The sequence below is a fragment of the Mastigoproctus giganteus genome, chromosome 2 (assembly GCF_048544385.1).
Source record: "Mastigoproctus giganteus isolate SK-2022 chromosome 2, ASM4854438v1, whole genome shotgun sequence".
NCBI lineage: Eukaryota > Metazoa > Arthropoda > Arachnida > Uropygi > Thelyphonidae > Mastigoproctus > Mastigoproctus giganteus.
In genome coordinates, this window is record NC_143576.1 from 164,108,064 (window position 1) to 164,127,955 (window position 19,892).

General features: G+C 36.6%; 1 protein-coding gene across 3 annotated transcripts in view; it reads left to right on the plus strand.

Annotated features, from left to right (window-relative positions):
- Positions 1-2,391: 2,391 nt before the first annotated feature.
- Positions 2,392-19,892, plus strand: part of mof (males absent on the first) — a 220,151-nt gene continuing 202,650 nt past the window's right edge. For all 3 annotated transcript variants that reach the window (XM_090368765.1, XM_090368764.1, XM_090368766.1), the window contains exon 1: positions 2,392-2,598. In XM_090368765.1, coding sequence (XP_090224891.1) covers positions 2,394-2,598 — 205 coding nt within the window. In that variant the 5' untranslated portion in view covers positions 2,392-2,393. The remainder of the gene's footprint in view (positions 2,599-19,892) is intronic.

Genomic DNA, 19,892 nt, shown 5'->3' on the forward strand with positions numbered 1-19,892 from the left:
CTCACCTTTGGCATTCCCCTCCCTGAATAACTCTTCATGAGTGAATGTAGATGAAAATTACTCATTTAGTTTGTTAGCCCCCTGAGCAGGATCATCAACAGTTGAACCATCAATATCCAGTGGATAATCTGATTCATCCCTTTACATCTGGAGTTTACATAGGTAAAGAACTCTTTGTTGTTTTTCTTTGCATCCTTTGACAAAGATTTCTCATAATCTGCCTTTGCCTGCCCAATTTCCTCTGTGACTTGGTTACAGACCAGCTTATATCTATCACAGGCTTCCACGTAACTCATTAATTTATGTCTCCCATGCAGTTTTATTCTCAGCCATATGTCTCATTAATTCATCTAACACCCACTTAGGCCTTAACCTTGAACAATATTTCTTAGTTGGTATGTAAAGCATAGCAGCTTCCAAGATAAATGAGAGGCATTCTTTGAATGCCTCTCATTTTGAATTTGCTATAGGTAACATCATCAGTTGGTCCTGCAGTTTAGAATTTAAATGCTGTCTCAGACCACCGTAGTCGCCTTTGCGAAAGCAACCCCCCCCTTTAACCCTAATGGTAGTTACCTCTTTGAGTAAATACCACCTCAGGACACTGTAATCACTGCCTCCTAGTGGTTCCTTTATCTGCAAATTCTTAATGTATGAAGAATCACTACTGATAATCAGATCAAGAGTATTACTCCCTCTAGTTGCCTCCCGAACATGCTGATGTAGAAAACAATCATCCAATAAATCCACAAGAGCCATGCTAGTGTTTGACCAACCCATAAATTCCAGTCAATATCTGGGAAATTAAAATCCCTCATTATAAGATTTACTGGCCCACCCTATTTTCCTGTACAGTTCCTTATTATACTCATCAGAGTCATTAGGCATATAACAAACTTCTACTCTCAATTTTGATCTCCCAATGCTTATGTCACACCAAACTGACTCGACACTGCACTGTCCAGCGATGTCGACTGGCTTCACTTCCTTGGATTCTATGTGTTTCTTAACTAATAGCATAACCCTCCTGCTCTGTCTATCCTTCCTGTACACATTGTACTCCCCAAATTTCAGTTATGCATTCCTTATATCTCTGTGATACCTCATCTCTGATGTCCCAACAATATCTGCCTTTCATCTTTTGAGCAATATCTCAAATTTATTTACCAAACTCCTAGTATTGGTGTATACGCATGTATACATGTCCCTGTTCCTATTCTTACCTACCCTAACACAACCGATGTGCTTACTTGTACCACAAATGCTCCGAGCAGTCTTTGGAATACCTGCATCTTGTTTTCCAGGCTGCTGCTGATTCCTATAGAATTTGTCAATGAGATACAGGAATTTTGCTAGCAGGGAAAAGGAGGCGATTATCCCTTTATATAAAGCAATGGTCAGGCTATGCATTGCGTACATGGCTGGAAGCTTCATTTTAGGAAGGATGTGGATTTGCTTGAGCGTGTACAGAGAAGGGCAACGAGATTGGTGAGCGAATGAATGGGTCCTCTTACCAAGAGAGGCTTAAGTTCTGCAAATTGCAGTGGCTCGAGTCTAGGCACCTGGGAGATCTTCTGATTGTGGTGTATAAGGCCTTGAACTCTGATGCGATTCTTCCACTTGCCCAGATTATGAACCTAAGGGGGCATGAATTCAAAGTGAGGAAAGACAGTTGTAGAATAGATGTGCGGAAATTTGCCTTTAGCCAGCGGGTGGTTAATTGCTGGAACAAACTTCCATCTGTCGTTGTGGAAGCTGATAAGTTAAATTAATTGAAGGAGGAACTGGAGAAACATTTAGAGGGAATGGTTGTGTGGATTTTATTTTTTTTTGGGTTGATGTGAAAAAGAAAGCATATAAGATCATATGCTTTCTTTTTTGCATCACATGCCACTGTTACTATTAATTAAGTAGATTAATATTAATAATAATCGAAATTAATGTCAGTTCTTGTAATTAATAGTAATTATAAAATTAAAATATGCAAATAAATTGATTCTCAAAAGAAAAGAAAAGAAAGCGATATTAAATGATATTAATAGACATTACCTGATATTAATAGACATTACCTGGCCATAAATTCTTATTAAAAATATGATCCTAACCTGCTTCTATACGTTTTTTCTCCCTTCTTTTTCCGCCTACAGAATTTACACAATTATGGTTATCGTTGAACTATTGTGATGGTGTTATGTTCACAGATTAGATAGGAATTAGCCTGTGGTTTCCATGCTCGTTCTATTTGTGCAATGGAATGCATCTTAGTTTAACATGGTTAAATTATAATAAATTATTATTGGACTGTTTTCGTGTTTAAGCTGTGCAAATAAACATCAAAAATACAGAATGTGCTAAAACATTTTGGTGTTGAGGTTAAAGAACGTAATTTGACAATGGCGGATAATGAAAGTAATTTTGATATCATTGCAACTAATGCAGCTGTGTTGACGGACATAAGGAATGAAAATAACATACAGAATTCTCGAAATAACAGTATTTTAACTCAGGGTAATGTAAGTTGTTTGAGCAATAATTCAGGGGAGAACGTTTTGGACATTGGTGAACATTATCTTGTTAGGAGATCAGATGAAACTTGGCGTGAGTATGAATTCTGCAGCGTATGCCCTTTTATTTGTATTGTATAAAAACACACACACAAAACGCTTGCTTAAAGAGTATTATTTTGCAACGCCTCTGAAATTATCTAATATTTTAATTTTGAACTTAAAATTATTTTTACTGTGCTTGATATCCCTAGTACAAAACGCGGCAATCTTTCGTTTTAGCATCCCATATTTTTATAACATGTCGCCAGCTGCCGCCACCTTCTTGTTTACATCTGAACACAATCTTTTGAATCGTAACCAAGGAGGTTGAGACCACGTGGAGATTGTAATGACTGTACCTCAGAGAAAATCTTTATCCCATCTGAATTTTTTAACTTTTTATTTACAGAATTTTGAAAAGGGCTTTAAGCCAGTGAAAGATTTTTTTTTTAAATGTGACACTAATTTTATTTTCAAACACTTTAGTTTATAATATAGCTGTTAAATATGGTATATCCTTACCTTTTGTATTAGCAGTTTTTGGCATTTAATGGATAGCTGTTGTTTAATTTGCAACCACGTGTAGCAGTGCTCATTGTGAGCACGCGCGAATGTGAATTTGTTTTGTTTTTCTCTGTTTTATTTAGCAGAGCCCTGCAATTTTTGGAACCTGTATAAATGAGTTAGGTAAATAAAAGAAGTGAAAACTTTGTGGATTTAATTTGATTTATGCTGCCTGTTATGTTATTTTTGAAAAAGTTAAAATGTTACTTTAGCTTGAAGGAAAATAGAATCGAAGTTTTTGATGACTGAAAAGGTTCTCTGTCTAAAGATTATTTATACAATAATTACTCAGTATTTTAGTGTAAATTATCAGTAACATTAATTTGGCAAGATTGCATAGTTTACAACTGCAAGAAATAGTGTGTTCCTTTGAAAGTGACAGAGGATGAAGTTAGCTGATAGATCTAGTGTATTAAAAGTTATAAAGTTTTCACTAGCCCGAATTCTTACTCACAAATTCTCATGAATGTAGAGGTAGGAATCATCCGTTTTTATAAAGCGTAATATGTAGAATTCTATCCACTTTTGGTGATACGCTATATGCTAATTTTAACGGATACAGTAGACATTTTGTATTGAGATTAATTTCTCTCAAAAGTTTTTCCATGAGGACCACTAAAATAATTTTGAAAGAAAGCTAAAAGAATGAGCAAGTATTATAACAGAATTTTATGTTGAGAAAGCCTGATATTCTAAAGAATTTACTAAACTGTTTTCCTTTTTTGAGAACTGGTTCAACGTTCTAAATGTGTTTAAATATTAGCATTAAGAGTAAAGTACAGTGACCACTTAGTTTTTTTTAGGATTAACTACTTGACATCTGTCTAGTTAAAGTTGTTTGGTATCACTAATGCACTGTGTCCGAGTTGCTCCATAACTTGTATATAACTGATGAAATTTTGAAATAATAATTTTTTTTTCTTTTCCAGTTGTGTTAATTATATAGAACATTCTGTAGTAGTAATAGTGGCATGTGATGCAAGAAAGCAAGTGTATCAGCCAAAATTATGTAGCATCAGCCAAAAAAAAAATCACACAACCATTCCCTCTAAATGTTTGTCCAGTTCCTCCTTGAATTTATTTAACCTATCAACTTTCACAATGACAGATGGAAGTTTGTTCCAGCAATTAACCACCCACTGGCTAAAGACAAATTTCCATACATCTATTCTACATCTGTATTTCCTCAATTTGAATTTATGCCCTTTAGGTTCGTAATCTGAACAAGTGGAAGAATCCCATCAGAATTCAGTGTGCTCAGTCCATTCAATGCCTTATCAGATCACCTTGCAGGTGCCTAGTCTCCAGCTGCTGCAATTTGCAGAACTTAAGCCTCTCTTGGTAAGAGGATCCCTTCATTGCCCTTCTCTGTACATGCTCAAGCAAATCTACATCCTTCCTAAAATGAGGCCTCCAACCCTGTACGCAGTACTGAAGGCGTGGCCTGACCATTGTCTTATACAGAGGGACAATCACCTCCTTTTTTTTTCCCTGCTAGCAAAATTCCTGTATATCATTGACAAAACCCCATGACCTGCTCTGGTGGCCTGTCTGCATTGATCAGAAAACTTCATATCTCACTGCACAATTACTCCCAGGTCTTTTTTCATTTTCTGTGACCTTAAGTGTGGTGCCGCACAGTTGGTATGTTTCTCTGGGGTTACTTCTACCCATATGCAGTACTTTGCATTCGTCAATGTTAAACTTCAGTTGCCACTTCTCAGCCCATCTTCCCAAATTTTCTAGATCCTGTTGCAGTAGCACATTGCCACCATTACTGTCATTAACAAACCTGCCAACCTTTGTATCATTTGCAAACTTCGACACTAAGCCTGATATACCTTCATCAGTATCATTGATAATTAATACAAAACAACAGTGGACCCAACACCGAACTCTGTGGGACTCCATTAATAACATTAGTCCACGAAGAGCAACGTCTATTGATTACCACCCTCTGTCTTCTCCCACTCAACCATCCTTTTATCCATTGTAGCAACTTACCCTTAATACCATTCTGCTCCAATTTGTACAGTAGTCTGCCATGTGCAACAGTGTCAAAAGCTTTCCTAAAATCCAAGTATATGATATCAAAATGATTTTTTGCATCCAGTTCCTTTGTAATCACATCATAATATCCAATCAAATTTGTCAGACAAGACTTTCCCTTAGCAAACCCATGCTAGGGTGTCCATTTTGGAAGAACACAAAACTGGGACACTTATCTTTGGCTTTGTTATGGGGGAAGTAATCTTTCCCCCTCCCCCGATTAAAAAAAAAAAAATGTCGAAATTTTGTTTTTAATAAAACACTTTTTCCCCCCCATTTTTATTTTCAAAATGTATAATTAACAAAAACAGAATACAGTTCTTAAATTTGAACAACAAAATTTATGCAATAAATATAAAAACTATTTTTTTATTAATATATTTAGCAAAACTCTTCATGGCATTTAACAGAGATTTGTTATTTTTAATTTTATTCTTAAAATCTGTGCAGTTTAAGTCCCTCAAATTAAAAACACAGGTAATAATTGCATTAACTGTACTTATCTCTAACCTATTATGCTCATCAGTCCATTGTATTTTCATCAAAGAAAATATTCTCTCGCAGCTGGCATTGTGACCTCGAATTGCAAATAAATATGAACATAATCTAATAAACTTGCTCTTTCGTTCAAGGTATTCTATTTTTTAAGTAATGTTGTCCATTACTTAAAAATTAACTCAATGTATTAAAATTAAACACAACTCAATGTATTCCATTCTTTATTATTTTCGATTTCGTTTATGGCAATTTTTTTTAAAACTCCAAACTCATTATATAATAAATTTTCATCAAACTTAATTTCAATTTTTTCAAATGATTGCAGAGAATTTGCTATATCCTCCCATTTTGGAATGTTTTTCATTAGCATCCAGTTAAAGAACTGGAATTGTTTTAGGGGTTTCGACCAATTTTCTAAATAATTTTTAGCCATTGAATAAAAATATAGATTTCGTTTTTAAACTTATGAACTTTTTGGTTTTCTATATCACACTGAATACTTTTTCTAGCCTCAAATGGCAGAAATTGATCAGATATTCTATTATCTAACATCTCAATCGTTTCTTCAACAGTAATTTTAACCTCTAAAATAGTTATGTTTGATTTTTCAATTTTTAGTATCTGGTTATTGAAGAAACTGAGAAAGCTATGGGCAGTCCACAAATATGCTTCTCCCAATGGATGATTAAAAAATTTCTCAATAAAAACGGGAGGCTTTTCCTCGGATAAAAAAAAGATTTTAAACCTTCGAAAATTTTTAAAATGCGTTCAATGGCAGGAAATAATGACAACCAGCAAGTTTTAGAGTGAGAGAGTAATTTTTTATACTCTATATCAACGGTAGCACAAAATTCCTTAAAATGTTCCATTTGAACAGTATTAGTGTGAAAGTAAGAAAATATTTTTATAACTACCAATTCCACGTCAACGGCCAGTGTTCCTGCTCCCGATTGAGCAGAATTATGAAATATGTGCGCTATACATCTGATATCTTTGATATTGGAATTAACTAAATTTTGTAGTCGAGAAAATACGTTACATTGGCCTCTTCTGTTGATCCCTCCAAAATTAACTTTCGTATTGTCAGCTCCGAACGCAATATGCTTTTCTTTGGGGATATTATTTTCCTTCAGAGAAGTAAGGATGTAGTTGATAATAGTTTCTGATGTCTAATCGGATAAACAATTCATTTTAAGAAGCTTAACTCGCATACCATTTTTCTCGTTGAAATAATGCAATAACAACGGAAATACTTTCTTCGATTTATGGTTGCTTGCATGGACGGAAATTCTAAAGAATTCAGTACTACTGACATCTTTTAAAACTTCATTAAGTGAATAAGGAGCCAGTATATTCTTTATTAGTGCAATTGTTTTCATTCGTGCACTAGAAAAATTTTGTGCGATTTTTGAGTCATCAAAAAGTTGACCGAAAATTCTTGAGAAGCAATCAGCACTTCTAAATGACTGATGATGACAACCAGCAAGTTTTAGAGTGAGAGAGTAATTTTTTATACTCTATATCAACGGTAGCACAAAATTCCTTAAAATGTTCCATTTGAACAGTATTAGTGTGAAAGTAAGAAAATATTTTTATAACTACCAATTCCACGTCAACGGCTAGTGTTCCTGCTCCCGATTGAGCAGAATTATGAAATATGTGCGCTATACATCTGATATCTTTGATATTGGAATTAACTAAATTTTGTAGTCGAGAAAATACGTTACATTGGCCTCTTCTGTTGATCCCTCCAAAATTAACTTTCGTATTGTCAGCTCCGAACGCAATATGCTTTTCTTTGGGGATATTATTTTCCTTCAGAGAAGTAAGGATGTAGTTGATAATAGTTTCTGATGTCTAATCGGATAAACAATTCATTTTAAGAAGCTTAACTCGCATACCATTTTTCTCGTTGAAATAATGCAATAACAACGGAAATACTTTCTTCGATTTATGGTTGCTTGCATGGACGGAAATTCTAAAGAATTCAGTACTACTGACATCTTTTAAAACTTCATTAAGTGAATAAGGAGCCAGTATATTCTTTATTAGTGCAATTGTTTTCATTCGTGCACTAGAAAAATTTTGTGCGATTTTTGAGTCATCAAAAAGTTGACCGAAAATTCTTGAGAAGCAATCAGCACTTCTAAATGACTGATGATGACAACCAGCAAGTTTTAGAGTGAGAGAGTAATTTTTTATACTCTATATCAACGGTAGCACAAAATTCCTTAAAATGTTCCATTTGAACAGTATTAGTGTGAAAGTAAGAAAATATTTTTATAACTACCAATTCCACGTCAACGGCTAGTGTTCCTGCTCCCGATTGAGCAGAATTATGAAATATGTGCGCTATACATCTGATATCTTTGATATTGGAATTAACTAAATTTTGTAGTCGAGAAAATACGTTACATTGGCCTCTTCTGTTGATCCCTCCAAAATTAACTTTCGTATTGTCAGCTCCGAACGCAATATGCTTTTCTTTGGGGATATTATTTTCCTTCAGAGAAGTAAGGATGTAGTTGATAATAGTTTCTGATGTCTAATCGGATAAACAATTCATTTTAAGAAGCTTAACTCGCATACCATTTTTCTCGTTGAAATAATGCAAATGCAATTGTTTTCATTCGTGCACTAGAAAAATTTTGTGCGATTTTTGAGTCATCAAAAAGTTGACCGAAAATTCTTGAGAAGCAATCAGCACTTCTAAATGACTGATGATGTTTAATTAAATGATACACCATCGTAAGTTCAGCGATGGCAACCTTGTCATGTTCATTTGAATTTTCTTTGACAAAGAAGTGTTCCAATTTAGTTGATGATGCAGTTGTTTGAAATTTCATTGCGTGTTTTTTCGAATTAACATGATCTTTGATATCACATCTCCCACCGTGACTTATGTTGATAAAACATGAGCCCATTTTCATTCAGCCTCATTTTCGTGTCTACCCTTTTTTTAATAAAACTCCATTCTTTCTGGAAGTCCTCTTTGAAAACGCATTTACATTTAGGCATTTTTTTTTTTTATTATGCAGCTTAAACTAATTTAAAAAACTTGCACAAAAACTGGCTTATCTTTATCTATAAACTGATCGAGTCACATGCACTGATAATAAAGGAGGAAAACACACGTCTGAACATCCAAATCACTGAACTTAAACTAAAAGTCGCGTGAAATGAAACTGAACACGTAACATCGCACGTGCATACACGAGAAATGAAGGCCTGCCAATCAATGCTAGACACCACCTCCTTGATTATATGGATTAATTTTTTTGACAATTATAAAGTTTATAGTGAGGTGGCCAAAACCGCAGGTGAACAGGCGATGTACAGGCTGTAACCGACGGCATGATTGAAGACAATGCTCCGAAATCTGCTACTAATTTTTTATTGCAAAATTGTTCGTGATAAGAAACCGGGACATTTAAGCGTCCCAAAAAAAAAATTTCAGGACACAATGACAGTTTCACATAAACTGGGACGAATTCCGGAAAACTGGGATGTATGGACACCCTAACCCATACCGTGTCTGAATTATTGCTGCAGTCTTGTCTAGATGATCCTGCAATGCATCTTTAACCAGTGACTCTATTATTTTACCCAGAACAGAAATTAAACTAACTGGTCTCTAATTACTCGTGTCACCCTTCGATCCTCCTTTGTGAATTGGGGATACATTTGCACATCTCCAGTTCGTAGGGACCTCGCCTTAGTCCAAAGATGCTCTCATAATTATGGCTAAGGGTTTGCTTAGTTCCTTTGCTGCCTCCTTTAATATAACTTGATAGATCTCATCCACCCCAGGTGCTTTTCTTATGTTTAACTTCAACAATTTCTCCTCCACTTTGTACTCAGTTATTACAAAATCATTAAGCACCCTGCTACAATTTAATAACCTTCTGGCAGTTTCAATCCTTAATAACTCCTCATGTGTGAATGTGGATGCAAAATACTCATTCAGTTTGTTTGCTATCTGAGCAGGATCATCGACAGTTTCACCATCGCTATCAAGTGGACCAATCAGATTCATCCCCTTCCTTTTAGAGTTTATATAAGTAAATAAATCCTTGCTGTTTTTCTTAGCATCCTTTGCCAAAGATTTCTTATAACTTGCCTTTGATTGCCTAATCTCCTTTTTGACTCGATTACAGACTAACTTATATCTGCCATAGGTGTCTGTGTTGCCTGATTATTTATATGCATCCCATGCATTTTTCTTCTCTGCCACGAGTCTCATTAGTTCATTTGACAACCATTTAGGCCTAAACCAAAAACAATATTTTTTAATAGATATGAAATGTCTAGTAGCTTCCATGATTAATTCCTTGAATGCTTCCCACTTAGAATTTGCTCTTGGTAACATCATCAGTTGATCCCATTGTACAGAATTTAAAAACCGTCTGAGATCACTGTAGTCACCTTTACAGAAGCAAAAACCCTTTCCTTCACCCCTGATGGCAATTATATCTTTAAGTAAATCCCACATCAGTACACTGTGATCACTGCCACCTACTGGTTCCTTTACCTGCAAATTCTTAATACATGACTGATCGCTACTGATAACCAGATCCAGAGTATCTCGAACATACTTCTGCAGAAAACAATCATCCAGTAAATTCACAAAAGGCTTACTAGTGTGAGAGTGACCAAACCACAAGTTCCAGTCAATATCTGGGAAGTTAAAATCCCCCATTATAAGACATTCTGATTTACTAGCCCAAAGCTCTTATTTCTCTGTACAATTGTTCATTGTACTCATTCGAGTCGTTAGGCCTGTAACACACTCCTATTTTTGCTTTCGCAGTGCTTATATCACACCAAACTGACTCAATAGTGCACTGTCCATCTATATGAACTGGATGCACTTCTTTTGATTTTATGTTTTTCTTAATTAACAGCATGATCCCTCCTCCCTTCCTGTCCTCTGTATCCTTTCTGTACACATTGAACTCCCAAAATTTCAATTCTGCATTCCTAATATCTGTGTGACACCACGTCTCTAATATCCCAACAATATCTGCCTTTGATGTCTTAACCAACACTTCAAATTCATCAAATTTATTTACTATACTTCTAGCATTGGTATACATGCACCTATTCTTAGTTACACTAACATGTCCCATATACCCACCTGTTTCACAATGACTGCCATCAGTCCCTGAAACCCACAGCATCCCTCACTCCCGGCCGCTGCTTATTCTAATAGAAATAGTGCAAGAATCACCTTCCCCTCTGTCTGCGGCTACTTTTAACCTTTTAGTCTGTGAATCCTCCCCAAGGTAGAAGTTTTCTGACCCACCTAACACTGCCTTGATAGCATCAGCAAATATTCTTGCACCCTTTCTATTGAAGTGTATACCATCCTTGTAGAAGCAGTCTCCTGTTAACAAGCACAGACCAAGCTGAAAAAATTTCTACTCCTTGAGCATTGTGCATTCCCTCCACGGCCGAATTGATTGACAAGGCTCTCATCATGTACTCCCTCCTATCATGGGCAGAATTGCAGGCATTTTCAAATTTAACTCCAACTCATGACTTTTTTGCAACATTGCTCTGTACTTGTTAAGTAAATCTGCAGATCTCCTACTCTTAATGTCATTGGTGCCAACATGTTCAACAATATTACGATTTCTGCCCTTAAAAGATGATATATGCTCCACAATGTCATCAACTTTTGCCCCTGGCAGACATACCCTTCTGCTATTACATCTATCCTTTTTACCCAATATATTCCCCATATCCCTGACAATAGAGTCACCAACAATAACTAGTTCCTTTGGGACTAGCGAATTCTGCCTTGGAGATTGCTGCTGTGTTGCCTGATGCCCAGGAGTGAGCTCTGGCATTGAGTTGGGCAGCTGAGAGCTTGACTCTCCCCTCATATTAATTTCTTCGAGGGCATCTACCCTACAACCTCAAGCTCTCATAGACGCCCATTAGAACACTGAGTTGACGCTTAATTTCTAGACACTCTGCACCTGGCACGCACGCACACGCGCACACACACACACACACACACACACACACACACACACACACACACACACACACACACACACACACACACACACACACACACACACACACACATCCTCCTTGGCTAGATCATGATCTGTTCCAGAGAGTTCGGCAAACATTTCACAAGTTGCACATTTTTTAGGCTGTGATGCATTGGAGAACCCCCCCCCCCCCGTTCTCCTCCGAGTCACAGCACTCCTGCCATTTTGTGCCCGTTGCTTTGCTGCTCTAGTCTGGGGCATGATATTTTAAATTAATAAATTTAATTAATTAATTGTCAATACTACACTATCCAAAAGAATCGTAAATGCAGTGATGTGTATTACACTATATATTTTTACGTTAGAGCTACCTAGTTACCACAATTAAAAATTTCAATTCCCTACCACTCTATACAAAAACAATAGCTGCAAGATTTGAATGAAACAACCGTTTTATTTATATTAAGTAGTAATCTACAAAAACACTTATCTAAATTAAAAATAACCCGCGTAACTAGAACTATAAAGCTACTTATAAAGTACAATATAAAATAATTAGGTAAATAAAACGGCAAACACATCACTTTTTCAGAGCCTGTAATTCACAGCTGTAATTTTTAAAGAGAGTCAGCGCTCTCCTTTTCTTGTGAAGCAGTGAAATACGACAGAAATGACAAGTTTCTGTATATTTAAAATGAAGACCCAATATTAAGAACAGAATAAGTTTTTTGGTTATCTTGAAGAAACCCCAGGAGCTCACATCTGGTGTGTATGGGCTTGGCACACCTAGAGTTCTCATTTGGATATCATCATTCTTCTCCTTCTTGGCTTCTCTCTCTTTCTCTCAGGGTAACTGAGAAATTTTTTTTTAGCTAGTGCAGCAAAAGCCTCGGGCTTCTTTGTACCATTTTAAAAATTTTCGAAGGATTAAAATCTTTTTTTTTTATCTGAGGAAAAGTCTCCCGTTTTTATTGAGAATTTTTTTTTAATCATCCATTGGGAGAAGCATATTTGTGGACTGCCCACAGCTTTCGCAGTTTCTTCAATATCATCATCATCATCATCAGCCATTTTCAATCCACTGCAGGATGAAGACCTCTCCAGCAACTTTCCAGTTCCTTCTGTTTTGAGCACTGGCCATCCATTTACTACTCAGAAACTCATGAATTTCATCTATCCATCTCCGCCTTTGTCTTCCAGGTTTTCTTCTAGCTCCTCTTGGGTACCATTCTGTTATTTTCTTAGTCCATCTGTCATCATGTCTTCGAGCTATGTGTCCTGCCCAAGACCATTTTAGTTCTTTAGTTTTGATAAGAATGTCCTTTACTTGAGTTTGCTGCCTAATCCATGTGTTTCTCTTCTTATCCAACAGTCTGATTCCCAATATAATTCGTTCCATTCTTCGGTGTGTAGTTCTTAGCTTCTCTTCCATTCTTTTTTGTGAGTGCCCAAGTTTCACTTCCATAAGTCATGGTGGGGAGTATACATTGATTCATTATTTTACGTTTCAGACAAACTGGGATATTGCTCTTCAGTATGTGACTATATTTCCTGAATGCTATCCATCCAAAATTTATTCTTCTCTTGACTTCCAGCCATTTATCATTATTATAGCTAATAACTTGTCCCAAATAAGTATATGACTCCACCTTTTCAATTACTGCTCCTTCAATCATTATTTCCCTTTCCGTGGCATACTTGTTCATCATTACTTTTGTTTTAGCCATATTCATCTTTAGTCCAAAATCCTTACTAACTGTGCATAACTGATTAAGATTTTCCTCTAATTCTTTGGGATCGTGGCTTATGACCACAATGTCATCTGCAAATTGTAAATGGTTTAGGTACTCTCCGTTCACATCGACTCCTTTCTGCGACCAGTCTAATCTTCTGAAAGCTTCCTCAAGAGCAGCAGTAAACAGCTTCGGAGATATTGTGTCTCCTTGTCGAACTCCTTTCTCGATTTTAAATTTGCTACTGTCTTTGTCTAGTCTAATAAAGGATGTAGCACTCTCATATATTTTCTTCAAAATCATAATATATGGAGTATCTATGCCTTGTCTTTCCAGTGCCCGAAACATTGCCTTATGCTGTATGGAGTCAAATGCCTTTTCATAATCCACAAATGCCAGGCATAATGGTGTTTTATATTTGTTTGCTTTCTCCATTAGCTGTGATATTACGTGAAGGTGATCGATAGTTGAGAATCCTGTCCTAAAGCCAGCTTGCTCTTTCGGTTGATTCTCATCAAGTATTCTTTCTAATCTGTTAGTAATGACCCTTGTGAACAACTTGTAGATATGGGATAACAAGCTAATTGGTCTATAATTTCCAATTTCTGATTTATCTCCTTTCTTATGCAGCAAAACTATGATTGCATTATTCTACTGCATAGGCATCGCACCTTTTCTAATGCACTTTGTGAAGAGCCTTGCCAGTTTTTGTGTTATGTCTCTTCCTCCCAATTTTAACAACTCTACAGTAACTTCATCTTCCCCCGGGGCTTTCCGATTCTTCATTTTCTTCAGTGCATGTTCTACCTCATCAGGAAGAATATCGGGTATGTCATATGTGTTGCTACTTTGCAATCCGTCTTCCCCACTGCTGGTATCATTCCCTCGCTTCTTGTATAATTCTCTATAGTAGTCTTCTGTTATTTGAATTATGCCTTCTCTGCTGTTTATAAGTACACCATCGCTATTCTTCAGTTTCAGTATCATTTGTCTTTCTGTATTACTGCTCATGGCTGCTGATTTAAATCCTTTGTTTTCCCTTAATGCTTGTTCTACTTTTCTTGTGTTAAATCTTCTTATGTCCTCTCTGAGTCTCTTTCTAATGGCTTTGCATAACTCAGTATACTCAATTTTCTCCCTGTCAGTGTTTTTCTTGCTCTTCATTTGTCATCTTTGGTTCATCATGACAAGTGTTTCTTGACTAATTTTTACTTCTTTGGATTTCTGTTTCCCTATAGGTTTCTTGGGCTTTATCACTTTCAGAAAGTTGTAATATTCCTTGTCGATATCTTGGTCCTGAGCAGTCTGCAAAAGCTCAAACTTATTCTTAAGTTCCAGTACATACTGCCTTTTCTCCTCCTCTGTTATTTCAAAGACCTTTGTATTATTTACTCGAGTCAGTTTTTTCCTTTCCTTTCCTACATCTATATCAAGAGTACATCTTACCATTCTGTGATCACTTCCAACATTTACCTTATTCAGGACGGTAACATCATTCACAATATATCTTCTGTTAGTGAGGATGAAGTCGATTTCATTAGTTGTTAATCCATTTGGACTCTTCCATGTCCACTTTCTGTTCACCCTTTTCTTGAAAAAAGTGTTCATTACTGACATTCCTTGAGATTCTGAAAATTCCACAAGTCTTTCACCTCTTTTATTTCTTTCACCAATTCCAAAATTTCCTATAGTTCCTCTTTCTGCACTGTTTTGCCTTTTTCTAACCTTAGCATTGAAGTCCCCCATAATAATAGTGTAGTGGGTTTTCTGCTCATCTAGAAGACTCTCAATTTCAGTGTACATTTCTTCAACCTCTTCATCATCATGGCTCGATGTTGGTGCATAAATCATTATAATCTTTAGCTTGTACCTCTTAGAAATCTTGAGTATTAGTCTTGACACTCTTGGTGATGTACTTTTGAATTCCAAAATGTTGTTTTTAAAATCTTTATGGACCAGAAACCCAACTCCACCTTCACTCCTTTCACTGTTTCCATTGGTGTACAGCAGATTTCCACTTGATAAACTTATAAGTGATTCATTTCTTCTTCTTGTTTCAGCCAAACCGGTTTCTTCAATAACCAGATACTAAAAATTGAAAAAGCAAACAACTATTTTAGAGGTTAAAAGTATTGTTGAAGAAACGATTGAGATGTTAGATAATAGAATATCTGATCAATTTCTGTCATTTGAGGCTAGTAAAATTATTCAATGTGATATAGAAAACCCAAAAGTTCATAAGTTTAAAAACAAAATCATAGATTTTTATTCAACGGCTAAAAATTATTTAGAAAATTGGTCGAAACCCCTAGAACAATTCCAGTTCTTAAACTGGATGCTAATGAAGAACATTCCAAAATGGGAGGATATAGCAAATTCTCTGCAATCATTTGAAAAAATTGAAATTAAGTTTGATGAAAATTTATTATATGATCAGTTTAGAGTTTTAAAAAAATTGCCATAAACGAAATCGAAAATAATAAAGAATGGAATACGTTGAGTTGTGTTGAAAAATGGACAATATTACTTAAAAAAATAGAATACCTTGAACAAAAGAGTGAGTTTTTTAGATTATGTTCATATTTATTTGCAATTCCGGGTCACAATGCCAGCTGCGAGTGAATATTTTCTTTAATGGAAATACAATGGACTGATGAGCTTAATAGGTTAGAGATAAGTACAGTTAATGTAATTATACCTGTGTTTTTAATTTGAGGGACTTTAACTGCACAGATTTTAAGAATAAAATTAAAAATAAATCTCTGTTAAATGCCGTGAAGAGTTCTGCTAAATATATTAATAAAAAATTGTTTTCATATTTATTGCATAAATTTTGTTGTTCAAATTAAAGAACTGTATTCTGTTTTTGTTAATTATACATTTTGAAAATAAAAATTGGGGAAAAAAAGTCTTTTATTAAAAACAAAATTTCGCACATTTTTTTTTTACATTATCGCACTTTTTTTTTTATCGGGGGGAGGGTGAAGATTACTTCCTCCCCTCCTCCCGATAACAAAGGCATAAGATAAGTGTCCCGGTTTTGGGTTCTTCCAAAATGGACACCCTATTAGTACCTATATCCCACAATCAGGCAGGTCCTTCACGTCAGGATCGCGAACGATATTTTAAAATTTTTCAATTTTTTCCCTTAAGTTTTGGTCTTTGCCAGTCATTTTGCTGTTATTATAATGTTCCTTATATCCATGGGAGTAATTTAAGGTATACATTGTATTTTATTGTCGTGGGCCTATTAAAACCCAAGATGCAACGTTTTCCAGTTTTGGCGGGAAAAAAGTCACACACAGAGAAAGATACTCTTATACGCTGATGTTTAATCTAAGTGAAATTCACATTTTTCCTCACAAATAACGTGTATCCAGCTAATTTGATCGATAAATTTATCCCAATTTTTGGAATTTCGAGGTGTTGCAATATTTGAAATCGGCAATAGTACCGCACGTACACGCATTTAAAAAACCAACAATAGCTAAAATCAGCTATAACTAACAAGCTTGCCTGAATAATACTAGTTGTTTTCATCTGTACACAACACGAAGAATCCAAGTTATATGGTTTTTGAAGCCGGAAAATCCCAGAAATCCTCTCTGCCGCCGTAGGTTCACTATTTGCCGTTTACATCAAGTGGAGTTTCTTGCAGATTACATGTGGACAGCATGGCCTGGAGGAATTGAAGGAATACGTTGCCATTGTGGAGCAAAACAGCTTTTACACTTAGCTTTGGGTTGTGGCTTGTGTTCTACATTCAAAGCTGTCATCAAACCATTGACATCACAGCAGGCAACAAGGTTGTTTTCGCTTTTAAAATATGGATTCAAAGCATTCTGCCTGCTCCTGTACATGGAAACCTTGACATTTGGTTGCAGAAGATTCCACTGTTGGAGTCTTGATCCCAGAAGCTCTGCTTTATCTTTCGATAGATCTAGGTCTCGAATTAGATCACTTAGTTCACCTTGAGTGATTCTGTGTCTCTCACTCAGTGACTCAGTTTCTGGCACAAAATCAGGATCCTGTGATGTTGAAGGCCCAGGTTGACCATCATTCCTCACACTTTCCCCATCTTCATCAGACTCCAAAGTGTACTCTTCTGGAGGGTGAGGTACAGGCAGACCATCCCCATATGCCACTGGTCGGATAGTTGACGGGATGTTGGGGTATTTCACAGTCCACTTCCTTTTTTTTTTGACATGCCATGCTGAAGAGGAGGCACCGTGCAAAAATCACAGTCATTTACATGATTTGAAGGCTCTCTCCAAATTATTTGGATTGCAAAAGGCATTGAACGTTCTTTGTTATTAGACTATCCATGGAGATTTACAGCACATGTATTGCACCAAATATGAGGTGCCCAGAGTTTGTCTTCATCTCCTACCTTACAACCAAAATAACAGTAGTAGGCTGTCTTCACATGTGGCCAATCGAAATTTCTGAGTGGAAAATGTCATATCACCACACACATAACAAAAATTGTCAACACTTACACATTTACTTGGCATCCTGGCATTTTACGTAGTTTTTGTCCATAAACCTGAAAAAAGAAAAAAAAAAAGAAATACCAAAAAAAAAAAAAAAAAAAAAACAAACAAACATGGCATATCAGTTCCTGTTTCAGTGTTACTATGTATTCTCTAGACTCCAAAATTCCCTAGTATTCACCAATATTCCCCTAAATCATAACAGGGGCTATATCATGGAACAGGCACCTCCATAGCCAGGTGTGAAGGAGCAGCAGTGCTTAGCACACGCTTCTTGATTAGACCGGGGTTCGAGCCCGTCACCATCAAATACGGAGGATGCGGAAAGGTCAGGGAATGACCACCGCATATCCCGGAGCAATATGGCCTTAGTTGCTAATGCTCCTAAAAAAAACCAAATAACAACATAACATATCATGGAACTGAGAGCTAATAAGAGTTTTAAATGTTATATTTGTTTTTCTCATACTGAAATTAAGAAGAACTGAGTATTTTCAAGCCAGAAACATTTTTGGTGTTGACCAGTGTAATATTAGAGCAATAGTAATAATAAATACTGGCTTCTGAATAATTCATATGGGGGCAGGGATTAAGAACCTGGAGTTTGCAAATTAATGCTGATTCATTTATTTTTTATCTTGTCTAGTCTAAGCCTGTTCTTTCTCAATTAAATGCAAAAATTTCACCTTTAGTTTACAAAAATATACAAATAGATAGAACAGTTTTGAATAATCATTTGTTTTCCAAGTTCAATTGAAAGAGAATTGGAAAACAAGATGTAAGTTGAAATTGAGAGGCACACAGTGATCTCTGGGATTAGTGTACCCAAAACATTATATTTGGGGTATAACGAAAAAGGCCTACGTTCTCTGGATTCATTATGAAAATTTATTATTATTATTTCTTAGAGCAAACTAAACTAAAATTACAATTAATTAGCTTTCGGCTGAGTGGACAGCCTTCTTCAGATAGAAAAATACTTTGAATGGCAGTTGGAATAGAGATGTGCACTGCCAGGATTGTGCATGAGGCGCATGGCTAATTGTTTGAGGTTGATGTTTGTGGCTGTGACGTATGGTGGTGATGTGGCCAGCGTTTGTCTATGGACAGAATTACTGCTTCTGTGATCGGGTTAACTTGACAACCACTGTTCCTGTTCAAAGAGGTATCCGAGCATTTTATGTTTAACGATTCCAACCAGGTGCGCCTTAGGTAATGGTGGGACCTGTCCACGACCACGACATCGCGGTGTGGGTCAATGTCGTGGTGGGTTGTCCAGACATGTTCGGCGATAGCTGAGTGTTCCACATCTGCCAAACGGATCGCCCTTTTATGTTCTGAAAGACGTTTCTCGAGTCGACGTCCAGTCTCTCCAAAGTAGCAGTTAGTGCAGTCACGGCAAGAGATGCGGTAGACCAAACCGCTCTGTAGAAGGGTGGGGACGGGTGTTTTTACGTTGGAAATGAGAGAACGCAGTTTCTTGCCTGGGAGTTGGATGCACTTTATCCCATACGATTTTAGGATTCTACCGATCTGTTGTGACAGGTTGGGGTAGTACGGGATAAATGCCCTCGTAGATGACTCGTCATTGTTGGCGTTGCCATTGGTCGTCACGTTGTCCCGTGCCTATAGATCACACCTGTCAAGGATGTCGATGGGGTAGCCATACCTCGTAAGGTCTACTTTGACCCTGGTGATCTCTTTGCGTCGTTCATCTGCGGAGCTGGAGTGTGTCCAGACGCGAGTTAGCAAGGTTCGGGCAGTGGAGAGGAGGTGGCCCCGCTCGTGTGCTGACTGGAAGTTGGTGAATTGGCCAGCACACATAATTAATGAATCCCATCAATTTCGTCGCCAGCATAATGCCCCTTCCACAACTTGCACAGATTTTGTATTGAACGTGAGCAGCAAGCAGTTATCTGCAGAACAAATAAACTTATTGACCTTTGGCATGACTCGCGCCTGGACACACTCCAGCTCCGCAGATGAACGACGCAAAGAGATCAC